This window comes from Blastocystis hominis, assembly GCF_000151665.1.
Source record: "Blastocystis hominis, Singapore isolate B (sub-type 7) whole genome shotgun sequence assembly, scaffold_2".
Classification (NCBI taxonomy): domain Eukaryota; class Bigyra; order Opalinata; family Blastocystidae; genus Blastocystis; species Blastocystis hominis.
The window spans coordinates 708,058-720,476 of record NW_013171827.1 but is presented as its reverse complement, the minus strand read 5'-3'; the positions used below and the strand labels follow the sequence as shown (position 1 = coordinate 720,476).

Genomic DNA, 12,419 nt, shown 5'->3' with positions numbered 1-12,419 from the left:
CGTCCGCTTCCTCCTCATGCTCTCGTTTCTTTGGCTACACATCAACATCCACACTCATCTCCACCGCCTTGCTTCCATCGCAACTCGCACAGCCACGGCAGCCGCATGTTACGCACTCGACGACTTTGCCAGGAGGCAAATTCGCCTTGGGAACCTAGGAAAAGGAGAAAACAGAGAGAGTACACGACAGATGCAAGTAGAGCGGAAATTGTGTTCGCCATTCTGCGCACACGCGATACAGCATAGTTTTTCATACCCTTTCTAGAGTGATGATGCGAAACGACACAACAATACCTTTTTCCACATGGCAATTAAATCTTTGTCCGCTATTTTATTCTTTATGCAAAAATCGTATAGTTCTCTGGAAATCTGCTTGTCCTTATATGCTTCCCATATATATCGGCTAGGAAGGAATGCTGAATGAAGAAATTCCTACGATTTCTGGTGGTGAATCTGAAGGATCGGCCAAATTGATTCCTGCTTCCGTTTTCCATCATGAGGTTGACTTTCCGCTGCATGTCAAAATAGTCGTAATCTCAAAATTACCTTCTCTCATCTTCATATCAAGTTCGTTTAATGTAGGCTCGATCACCTCCCAACCCTAATATTTAACTTTAAATTACCAGCAGCTACTTCTGGTTTCTTCTTTTTGTCCCAAGGTCGCATGATGAGATTTTATTCTGACAACATCAGGACGGATGTCTATTCAAACAAACAACAGATTATTCCAATAGTACAGTTAAAAAGTCATCTTTCTCTCTGCATCATACAATAGATCAAATATCTGTGAGTGAGATCGATATTTGGGGAGATGTACAGCTGAATAAAGCGTGGTTGAGTGGAGAAGACTGTCGGGTTTGGTGAGTGAAAGTGGGTTGTTTCTGCATTGCAAGTATGTCTGATAGATATCCTGCATAATCTAAGAGAAAACCAAGGAATCAGATGAAAAACTTCAATAAGGGTATTATCACCCACAGTGATCGATACAAGAAGAAATAGACAGATTTCCTTGCTAATACGATAAAGATAGCTAGAATCAACAAGAAAAATGACAAACTCACAGATGATACACCTGATAATCAGCAACCTTTATAAGAACACCAATTTCACTCGAATTCTGCTCAGAAGGCTTGCTATTCCCATCCCCTTCATCTGCGTGGCGTGAACCAATGTGAAATCCCTTATTAATAAAATTTGCTATTTGATATTCGTAATAATCCTGCAAAGAGCGAATTTCGCAAAGACTAAAGATAACCCGATTCTATCATCATAAACGAATAGGAAATAGATATACATTCGAGATTATTGACAAACAAGGAAAATAGGTCAGACTCATAAAACTAAATATTGTTCATTTCTCCTTGTACATAAAATTGTATTGCCTCATCAGAATATCGACTTGTCGTTGTTCATAGTTCACATTATCGAGTTGGAGTGATTTTGGATTTCTTTCCACCCGTAAATGGTTTATAGAAGGGAGTGAATTGCGTTGTGAGTGATAGAATGAGGACTTTGATAAAGGAACCTAGAATCACATTTCAATCAAAAGGAAACGTTTACATGATGGCTATGGTACAAAGTGCGATAATATAAGCTACAATATCACTCGGATCTCAATTCTTACTATCCCAAACAGAGAATGACAATGAGAGATATCACATTAACATAAATAGATTTTTTCTGTTTCATAATTAATGTGTTTAAACTACTGTACTATTTGAGTCGTAAGGTATATAATGTGTGTTCGGGAGCTGAGAAATGGAGCAATAGTAGTCAAGTGGTAAGATAGGTCCCTGCCACGGATCAGGCCCGGGTTCGATTCCCGGCTATTGCATTTATTATTAATACTTTTATTTTCATATAATGCCAAAATCCTCCTGCAATTCATATTTATTGTCTGATTCAGTTTCATTTTAAATTGAATGGAGTTTACACATCTGTAATACACTGCAAATAGTCGATTCCGTACTGAAACATCGAAAAATCGAAAAATGAAAAGCTGCCTTCTTGATTATCGAAGGATTATTTCACCCTTATTTGTTTTTTATACTACTATTTTTATGTTTTTTCTCACTTCAGTAGGTAGAGTGACAGATGGACTTATCTTTGTACCTTCTACAGGGACTGGAATTAGACCTAGGTGACATCCATGCTCTCAACTGTGGAGGCAGGACGTGATATCGATTCCTTTAAGGATGAAGTAGCATTCCTTCAATTCGCTTGACCCTAGTCGAAAAAACTGCTGAAATCCCTTTCTAGCAGTAGTGCGACACAAATGCAAGTGACATCCGGCGACTTATGCTTCAGGTATCGTTGGTTCCCTTCGCTCCCCTTCCAGCTATTTGATCTATGAAAACCTGTGTTTCTTGACCTTGACGGAGAAGAACATGCAGAAGCGTGCGATCTTTGCGTTTTTGGAAGATGTGAAAACATCCTTCCTGAACTATGTGCAGACTGAAAACAGCACCGAGTTCGAGCTGTGCATCGTGCTTACTCTGTAGATGGAAGACAATTCTCGCAACTACCGCTCGTCCCTACGCATTTGCCCGTTTTGGTAGTTTTTGCGTTGTGTTGTGAACGGCAGACAAGGAAATCCAGGCAAAACGCCGTCTGTACGACCAGCCGTCGAGCAGTCTGGACAGCTATGCGCAGCTGAGCGAAAACCTAATCGACATCCAGAACATTATGCGAAAGAACATCGATGAAGTGGTGCATCGCGTGGAAAAGCTTGATCGTAACTGAGTGGAAGTGCAGTGAGACAAAGATGTGACGGCGACGAGCGAGCAGCTGATGGATGATTCGAAGAAATACAAGTGGGGAGCGAAGAAGCTGAATTACATGGTATGGAAGAAATGAGCGAATCAGAGCGTAGACGATGCTCCGAAAGTATGCGCCGCTTGCTTTCATTGTGGGATTTGTACTGATAGTAGTTTACTTCCGTTTTCGATAAATAGTGTGTTTGTTTTAAACTGAATTTGCTTTTTTTGCACATATATATATATTTGTCCATGAAATTCTGGCTAGGGAAACATATAGACATCGATATAGACAGTAATAAATCAATTATTGCCAATGCAAGTACACTCATTGTAAAGATCACTTGAAATCTCAATTCTAGGCATATCTGCATACAGAAATTGAAAATGTATCATTCTATGCTGATTCACAACCTCTCGATGTTACCATTCCTATCAATCGGCAATGCTCATCGCAGAGTATAATAACGCCTATTACTCTGTTTAAGTTCGATGTTGTTTACAATAATTCAAATCTACAATTTGCGTATTGGACAAATGTGACTGTTCAGCAGTTTTTGGATTATTTTATCTCCAGCAATAAAATGGACACAAAACGAAAGTATTGTATGAAAGTAGACGACGTCATTCTCTTGGAGAGTGACTATGTTCCGTTTTCGGGCTCTTCTCGTCCCATATTTATATATTGCCTCGACATTATTGTTTCTGTAAAGTACAATATCGGAAAAAATAGTATTTTTGCGAGTAATCTAATGACCATCGGGGATCTGAGATATCTTTTCTATCGGCAGTATATTCGTGGCAACAGCTCCAAGAATGATGTCAACTCCTATAGATTGTTTAACGTAACAACCAAGGGTATGCAATTGTTGGATGATGGGAAGCAACTCCAAGATTTGATCAAGCGAGGAAACCTGAACTTGGAGCTGGCTCAGCCTCTTTTTGTAAACTTCAAAGGGAAGATGAATGTTGACTTAAAGCGCAAGTTCAAGACAGTGGGAGATTTTCTCAATGTGCTGTTGTATTCCAGGATTGAGATGTAGAAAATGAGAAAACAGGAGCCTTCTTCCAATTTCGTTATCTATCAAAGAAAGGACTCAAGTCAACCTCTCGATGAAGGAATGCTCATGTCGGAAATCGATTGTACAGATTCCAGTCCTCTCCAACGTAGTGTTGACGTGTATCTGTGATCTGTAGTTGTTGTTGTTGGTGGTGGTGAAACAAGTGAATTAATGGGATCGAAAAGGTAATAATTAAGTATTTCACGTTATATTTAGTTCAGCAATGCAGGATACGATTGACACTACCGAAAGATTGCTGCAACCTATATCCGATGGCCGCATGATGGCTACTGTCAATTCATCCCTACCACTCCGACCACCTCCTTCAATTCGACAACAGCAACATATCCCACAAAATAGAATTCCGAGGCCGAGTCAAAGAAAGTGTAAAGTGAGAATTTCAGTTGATGATATTGATGTGTCAACGCGATGGGATGAGATTCAAGTTGCTCAGGGCAAGACAATAAGAGATCTTCGCCGTAGTTGGCTGGGCACGATTGAAGAAGAGGGCTATTTCACCCTATCTCATTCTTCCTTACCGTTGGATGATGATTACCAAATACGTGGTGATCTAAGTCTGAATTGTAGGAATACATACTAAATTCATACTTATTAATAGATTATAATAAGGCTCCAGAATGCAAAATCTATGTTAATGATATAATTATTTTTGTAACGTCCGGTATGAAAATCAAATCCATACTGCAGGAAAGGTTGAAGATGCCTTATCCAGAGGATTACTGCTTATGCAGAGAGAATTCTAGGGATATTCTCGGAATGGAAGAAACTATGTTATCTCTGGAAGTGAACGATAATGATCGTTTTATCTGTACGTTTGTAATTAAGAATTGAAGCGTGTAGGCCCATTACGGATCGATATTGAACAAGATAAGTACGTACAGATGATATCGGTTGAAGACAATCGAACAGAGAAATATCCGTTCCTGAAAGATCAAACTGTGCAATATTATTTCACCCGTTTTATGGAAAATAAGAAGGGGCACAAGGACGTGATTTGTTGTACTGAGAACAGCCAACAACCTGTGGAGGTCAACCGTAAAGTGGAATCATTCAATCAATGTCCTCTCACTTTCATGGGTACTCTTTCTTTGGTGATTTTCACCCATATAGTTATTAATAAGCTCTCTCTTGAAATCCGGAGTTACTTAAAGTTACCCTCTTCTGTACACGATTGGAAATTGGTGCAACATGGATATAAGGCAAAGGATAGGTCGCAATATCTTAGTTTCTGTATTTTTGTCTTGTTTGAATCATCGTTTTAGGGGAATTGAATCAATTATTGTTCACTCAAGTGAAGGACTTACTGGATGCTTATCATGACACATTGGTTCGATTCGAAATTCTAGGTATGCAAATGAAAGAGAATGTGAAAATAGATTCCATAGATAAAGCCATCGTTTATTCTTGCAATGATTCGAAGTATACTGTGAAAAGGATTTCTCTTCCATGTATTATTATATTTGTATATTTGATGTGATTCGTAGTCAATAGTTACTGTTCGGTTGAAATAGGAATTGATACTCTCTCCTATTTGCAGCGTCACATTGGAAAACAGTACAACAGTATGGCATTATCACGTAATATTGGTATTTCTACTTTACAGTAGTGGCAGGAGAACACAAATATCTTGGCAAAGCTCTTAGAAACTATTTCGCAAGGATTACAAACCCTTCGTTTACTCTTTATTTAGCAGATGATGTGCGTGTTCCAATAGTTCACTCACATATTGAATGGGTCCCGAACGCTGAGAGGGAAGTAGTGAGTAGTAATCGACTGTATCAGAGGAGCGAAGAGGTTCTGATTTGTGCCAGCAATCGCAGAGCATACAGCAAACCAATTGAGTCTCTATATGTCTATTACAGAACTCCCGCTGGAGATGTGAAGTTTAGGTCTCTTAAGTCTTCTCTGACTGAATGTCTTGAATCTTTTGTTGTTGGCGACCAGGTTTTCTTTGAAACGAGCTCTTCTTTGCCTAATAAAGACAGTATGATTTTCACTCTCCCTCTTATCCGGCAAAATAACGCACTCAACATTATTCAAGATACAATCTATTTCTTCTGTGTGGAGAATGTGAAGAACAAATTGGTGACTATCCAAATGGATCGCAACAGAGCAATCCAAGTGTTTTGCAAGGCGGATTCCTTAATTTTCCATTCTCATCAAGATACAGCTTTGGTGAATGTAAGTGGTAGAGAGAAAACGTTGATCCTTCACCCTTATCGTGAAACCAGTTTCTCCGATACGATTCGAACTTTCGACCTACAAAAAACTCAAGAAACCTGCAACTGGATGGACCAAGTGATTGCGGATGGTATTCCGGTGATCATTTCTGGAAAGAGTGGATCGGGCAAGTCTACGATCGTTCGTCGCTATTGTCAATCGGCTAGAATTCCTCTTGTGATCTATTACTGCAGCGCCTCGTCGTCGAGAGACGAATTGTGGGGTAATGCGCAAAACGGAGTATTTGCAGATGCTTTCCTTCACGGAAAAACGCTGCTGCTCGAGGGAATCGTGTTTACTCCAATTGCACTTTTGAAGAAGATCATGGAGAATATTTCAAAACGCATGATGGGAGGATTGGCTATGCATCCAGACTTCCGATTGATTGGAACGCATAATACAGAGAATGATCCTCTGGATCCTTGCCTTTCTTCCTTTTTCCGCATTATTAATTTGGATGATTCCCCTAGTATTGAATTAGTTCGAGATGTGCTAACTCCCCTTTTCGAAACGGAGGATAAAATAAATCAGATCCTGCCTTTGCACAGAGATTGCAACACACCTCGCGATTGCAACACACCTCGCGATTGCAACACACCTCGCGATTGCAACACACCTCGCGATTGCTTCAATGTGTGGAAATTGGCAAAGGCCATTCCTACAACAGATAGAGTGAATGCTTTCCAGTGTGCTGTTCAAATGGTGTACGACTTCAATATGGACATGTTCCCAGTGATCGAATTTCCTGTGAAGTTGACAGACGATTATCTAGATCGTGTCTGCTGGAATCGCGTCTGTACACAGATCCAATACTGTTTGGATGCAAACTGTCATGTTCTTCTTGTGGCGGAAACAGAGTGGATTGCTCGAAAATACTGCGCAGCGATCCAGGACGAAAGAATGGTCAATGCATCTCTACTGTATTGCTCATCTGCAATGAGCACAGAGCCTTTGCTCGGTCAGTATGTATTGGATGAGGAACCTGGTTATGAGAATGACCATTCGATTCGATTTAACGCATCTGCATTTGTCGATGCTGCCTCAAATGGTACTGTTTGCAAAATGTTCTCAATTGATTTGCTTCCTTCCGCTGTCGCAAATCGAATCCTTCCGTTCTTAGAGAAATCGAATACGAATCAATCGATGGAGATAAATCTTATTGAAAGAAGGGATGATCCTACACTTGAACTCAGTCCTGAGTTTGTTGTGGTGGCTACAACCTCGGAGGAAGGACTCAAGTCAATGATGCCCGCTCTTCGTGGTCGTTTCGTCGTGATTCATGTAGGAAAAGAAAAGCCAAGTCGATTCGAGAAGAATGTAGATATAAGTGCAGAAGAAGTATTCGATTCTTATAAAAACCTTGTTGATGGAAAAGTAGCTGATATGATTCAGAGAAAGAAGCTCTATCGCTGTATTAGTTATCTCGATTCTGTTGTGAAGATGGATAAAATAGAAGAAAAAATAGATGACATTGTGAACGAGCGACCACTGGAATTCATGAAACATTTGGTGGAACAGATACCGTGCATGAATCAACTCTTTTACAGCTTATTGCAGAATCGGGCAACTGTCTTGTACGGTCCGAAATCAAGTGAAAAATTAAGAGTTGTGGAAGAATTATTAAAGGACTGTAACATGGAATTAAATACAAAAATAGTGTATTTGTCAATAGACACGGACTTCTATTCTTTGGTGGGATTTACCGATGCCGACGGAACGCATCATGATGGGATTTTAAAGTCAGTAATAGAAAAGGGTGAATTGCTCATCTTTGAAAATGCAGAAAATCTTTCCAATGAATTGTTTGAATGCCTGCAACCTATACTCGATGCTTTCGTAACCACTTTCTGGAATGAAAATGAATCGTCCCTTATTGATGTTAATTTCCGAGTTTTATTTTTGGTTACAGGAAATGATCCCCTTCCTTTTTCGTTTCCTTCCTATATTCCACGTATAAAAATCGATGAGATGAAGAAAGAGACTGTGAAGAGTTTTTGTTGCGGAGATGTGAAAGCAGATACTCAAAGTAACAACGCTCCAAGTACTTCAAATAAGGATCCATCTTATTATAATAACGATTTTATAGGGCACTTTATTGACTATGCCTTCAACCAAATACCTGTATCAGAGTTTTTTACGTTTCGTGATTTGTGCTTTGGAAACGATGCGTTCAAGATTTGCGTTGCTTTGTATGCAGATCGCAAAGATAGAGCTCACTTGATTGAAGGAATGCTGGAGAGTTGGAATACAAATGACATTACTCTAAAAGAACGAATTCAGCACACTCTTGGTGCATTGAGATCTGTTGAAATCCGTGTTGAGGCATTTAACGAAAGTAGTTCAAAACTCTATCGAGGTGAATTTTTCACTATTTGTGGTATTGGTACTCCAATTCTGGAGCAAGAAGATTCTTCCTTGTTACGCACTCTTTTTTCATTGAATTCAATTGGATGGAAGAATAGAGAAGTTCCTATCCTGCTGGTGGGAGACAATAATGTTGTGTCCCATATCACAGAACTCCTTGATTCTGGAAGAATTCTAATTGATTGTCAGCGTTCCACAAGTTATTCTGAATTGGCTGGGAAGAACGATTATTTGTCTGGAAACTTGATTAATGCAATTGGTAGGGATCACGCCTCACTAATTGTTTTCCAGAATTTGGACTTGTTGAATGAGCAAATGCGTTCCCGTCTTTATACGATATTATTTCATAAAAAAGATGTTGAACCGGAAGCGGTTCGAACTACACTATTATCATCTTGTGTGGAACATCGTCTTGGAATGGTGGAAGACCATGAAATGTTTACACAAATAGTCTGTCCGGCGTTATCTTCTCAGTTCAAAGATCGTTACAAGTTTGATACGACAATAGATTGTCCGTTAGCAGTTCTTGAGAAAGCTAATCGTATTAAGGAGTATTTCCAAAACTCTGAGAGTATTCCTCCTCTTTTTGTTTTGTGCCTTGAGTCGGATTCCTTAAACCGAAAAGAATTACTGAGTTCCTATCGCGGTAACAATACTTTCGACGGTTTGGTCAAGTATTTTTCGGAGTGGAGTGATCAGTATGATATGGGTGTGCTTTTTGAACTATTCAAACCGGAGATTACTGATTTGGTTGATATTGATCTGAATGATGAGACGAATTTCAGAACTTTCATTCAGATGTACATTTCGGTTTTCATGGCTCATCATTGTGAGATACCACTAATTGTGGAGCTTGAGAGGGGAAGGAAGATTGATGGGGTGATCACTTACTATTGCGAGAGGAATGGATACGGCATCGATCCGTTTGCGTGGTATACTAGCACTACAGAAGAAGATTTTTACAAGTTTTTGTCGACAGAGAGAAAAAGTCCTACGCTTCTTTTCCTAGATAAGTTAGACTCTGCTTCAATGAAATTGCAGAAACTAGTGTACACTATTTTCTATCAGTGGAAAAACAGCAAATCCATAATGATTAACAAAGGAAAAATAAGTCTTTCTCAAAATATTATTATCGTTTGCAGTACTCAAAGTCACTCCCTGTATTCGCCATTTTATGATTTATGTCTCACCCATCGAGAAGTTCAGTATTCGGAGGCGGAGATTAATAAGATGATTATTCGGTCGTTAAGTGATATGATGCATAACTTGATGGGCAAGAAGTATAGCTTCAGTTTAGTGGATATCAATAAGCTACAATTAATGCTAAACCATGGCCAAGATGAAAGATATATCATTTGGTTGTTGATTGCGTGTACGAAGCCGCAGGCTGAACGAAAAGCAATTGAAGCGATGCTAGGATATCGAGAGATAGATGATGTCAAGATCGTGAGAAATGAAAATGGCTGCATTGTCAAGGGCATCTTCGATATTACGGTCGAATGCAATCCTGAGGATGAGTTCGATGAATGGAAACTGACTACAACAGAAAGAGTCACGTTGTTCAAGATCCTGGCAGCCATGTTGTCTTGGAGATTCTCTCTGATATTAATCGGTGGTCGTTTCTCTGGAAGGACATTTGTTCTATCGATGTTGGCCAAGATGGAGCAGAGAGAGCTGCTCATTATTTCGTTGGATCGTGAGAGTACGGTGGCCGATTTAAAGGGAACAGTCTTTGTTACAAGGGAGGAAGGTAGTTGCTACGCAAAGGAAATCACGCTCGAAGAAGTTCTGGCTACGGGTGGTTGGGTGTATATCCAAGGAATTGAGGAAGCTTCTTCGGAAGTGAAGGATTGGATAACTGGACTCTGTGAGGAGCAAATCGATTCCACACTCAAGGAAGAAGCGAATTATAATTCGCTGGGAACCTTGCATCAATCGAAGTCAAAATTCTATCCTGGTTCTAGAATCTTCTTTTCGCTGAGTCAAGAGGCTGCAGATAGACTGCATTTGAACGAGTTGAGCCTATGTATTTACTGTGATCCTATCGCCACACAGATGGACGTTCAAGAACTTTATTGGCTTGAAAACCCACAGGAAAATCCATCCATGTTTGGAGAAGAGGAAGCCAAACAATTTGAAAAATGCTTGTATGTGGTTAACTCCAAGCTGCCTGATACGTTTGTGCAAGCATTTGGAAGACGTCCATTCAACAATCGGATTGTTGCCCAAGAAATGAATCTTCATTCTGAGGAATATATGATTTATGACCTGCTTACCTGGCGAGATCCGCAGCTTGCTTCAAAGTACTTAATTAAGATATTAACAGATCTACTCTATTCTCCCAAAGGAATCTCAAATTCGATATTGCCTATTCTGGAGCATGTGAGGGAAAGCTTCCATAATCAATTTGTTGTTGTCTTAATCAATACTATCCTTTCCATGAGGAATAGTAATGATGACGATGGACAAAATATGTTAAGGAGTATTTTGAATCGATGGATTCTTATTCCTCCTTTTAGTCCACATCCTCTTCCGGAGTGTAATCTTCTTAGAAGTCCAGATATGCCTTTTGTCAACTGTTTCAATTGCTCGTCGTACGAGTTTCTGAAAATGATATTCTTACGCCCTGGCAACATGGATGAGCTCTCCGCATTGCTAAAGGATCCTGATCTTATTGAATTCGCCAAGGATCTTTTTGGCTATTTCGATGCGATCATTAATTCGGGTATCTTCCGCTCGGACATTTGTGAAGTCTCGTTCCAAGCATTGGATGTGATTCACAGAAAATTGAGCAGTGTACCACAGCAGCAAGATATTTTCTTTTTGCGGCCATTGGACTCTAGTAATTGGGTGGGAAAAAGCATATATTGTGTCGAGCAGGCGATTGCCAAGCTTCCTGGTGAACTGCAGGAAAATTCGCATTTACAGAGAGTGTACGACAAGTTACTGACATACAGAGAGAGAGTTCACGATCACATTCTGAGAGGTGTAATGGATTCGGAAGAATCACAGAAGAATGCATACAGCAAAATTCTGAGTGCTATTAGTAAGCGTGGAAGTATTCAAATACTGATCACAGAATCGTTCCGTGATGCCATGATTCCTTGTTATATAGCAGAAGCCATTGTTCAATGCAGAAACGAGGATTGCGAAGATGAATATAAATATTCCTCTGAGAAAAACAGGATGATTGTTAGAACCTCTCATTTACTGTACAAAATGCAATGTTCAAAGAATTACTTGTATGTCTTGGGTGAATATTCGGATGTTCTAAAAGATTTCTTGCACATTGATATGAACGATGTAATGCATTCTTTCCAGTATATTTTCGTTGCAGTTCCGTTCTTGCTGATCCTTTTGAATTCGATCTTGAAAAAACTTCTTTTGAATTTGAATTGGAAGGAATTGGTTGAGGATTATGGTAATTATCCGTTCTATATGCCCCAAGAAAAATCTGAGAATGAAATTAAGCAAGCAATACAGAAATTGAGCGAATATGGATTTTACGAATGTGATAAGAAAGAAAATCCTGAAATGTCTCCTGATGATAGGAATGCGTCGTTGCTTAGAGAACTGTATGAGCCAGGAAGACCAATCAAGATTCAACTTGAATCTGTGCATTTGGTGAGAAATATCGATAATGATCTTGCCCTTGACAGACTCAGTTATCATCAAGCGGTCTGTACGGATTATTTGTGGGATGCATCGTTCTCAGACGAGGTGTCGTTAGATATCGTGATCCCACCTATGATATTTCGGATGGAAAAGATAATGGATGAAGAGAAGGAGATAGAGAAAGACAATGTAAGGGTTATTTGGGAGCCAAATTGCCGATTATCGATGAAAGAAAAGTTACATGTTTTATGTCCTCGTAGACAGACTCTAATAGGCCGAATTATGCTAGATGCTTTGGAAAACGATGATTTAAAGGAGTCTATGTTACAAGCTTTGCATCAAAAGGATACATTAGGGCATTCATTCTGATAGCAGAAGGTAC

At 39.5% G+C, this 12,419-nt stretch overlaps 4 protein-coding genes; 2 read left to right on the top strand and 2 right to left on the bottom strand.

Annotated features, from left to right (window-relative positions):
- Positions 1 to 34: 34 nt before the first annotated feature.
- Positions 35 to 562, bottom strand: GSBLH_T00002661001 (uncharacterized protein; the record flags this gene model as incomplete). The annotated part of the gene is made up of 5 exons (XM_013041145.1): positions 35 to 154; positions 184 to 261; positions 295 to 403; positions 437 to 512; positions 547 to 562. 5 exons carry the CDS (start codon positions 560 to 562, stop codon positions 35 to 37), a joined length of 399 nt encoding a protein of 132 aa, XP_012896599.1.
- Positions 563 to 721: 159 nt separating this feature from the next.
- GSBLH_T00002660001 (uncharacterized protein) lies at positions 722 to 1,336 on the bottom strand (the record flags this gene model as incomplete). XM_013041144.1 has 5 exons in its annotated part: positions 722 to 784; positions 818 to 919; positions 952 to 1,030; positions 1,062 to 1,261; positions 1,295 to 1,336. 5 exons carry the CDS (start codon positions 1,334 to 1,336, stop codon positions 740 to 742), a joined length of 468 nt encoding a protein of 155 aa, XP_012896598.1. The 3' UTR covers positions 722 to 739.
- A 1,253-nt stretch (positions 1,337 to 2,589) lies between these two features.
- GSBLH_T00002659001 (uncharacterized protein) lies at positions 2,590 to 2,950 on the top strand (the record flags this gene model as incomplete). XM_013041143.1 has 3 exons in its annotated part: positions 2,590 to 2,734; positions 2,765 to 2,841; positions 2,873 to 2,950. The coding sequence occupies exons 1-3, from the start codon at positions 2,686 to 2,688 to the stop codon at positions 2,948 to 2,950; spliced, it is 204 nt and encodes a 67-aa protein (XP_012896597.1). The 5' UTR covers positions 2,590 to 2,685.
- Positions 2,951 to 6,757: 3,807 nt separating this feature from the next.
- GSBLH_T00006467001 (uncharacterized protein) lies at positions 6,758 to 8,733 on the top strand (the record flags this gene model as incomplete). Its single annotated transcript, XM_013041142.1, has 2 exons — positions 6,758 to 8,681; positions 8,714 to 8,733. The coding sequence occupies 2 exons, from the start codon at positions 6,758 to 6,760 to the stop codon at positions 8,731 to 8,733; spliced, it is 1,944 nt and encodes a 647-aa protein (XP_012896596.1).
- Between the last annotated feature and the right edge of the window lie 3,686 nt (positions 8,734 to 12,419).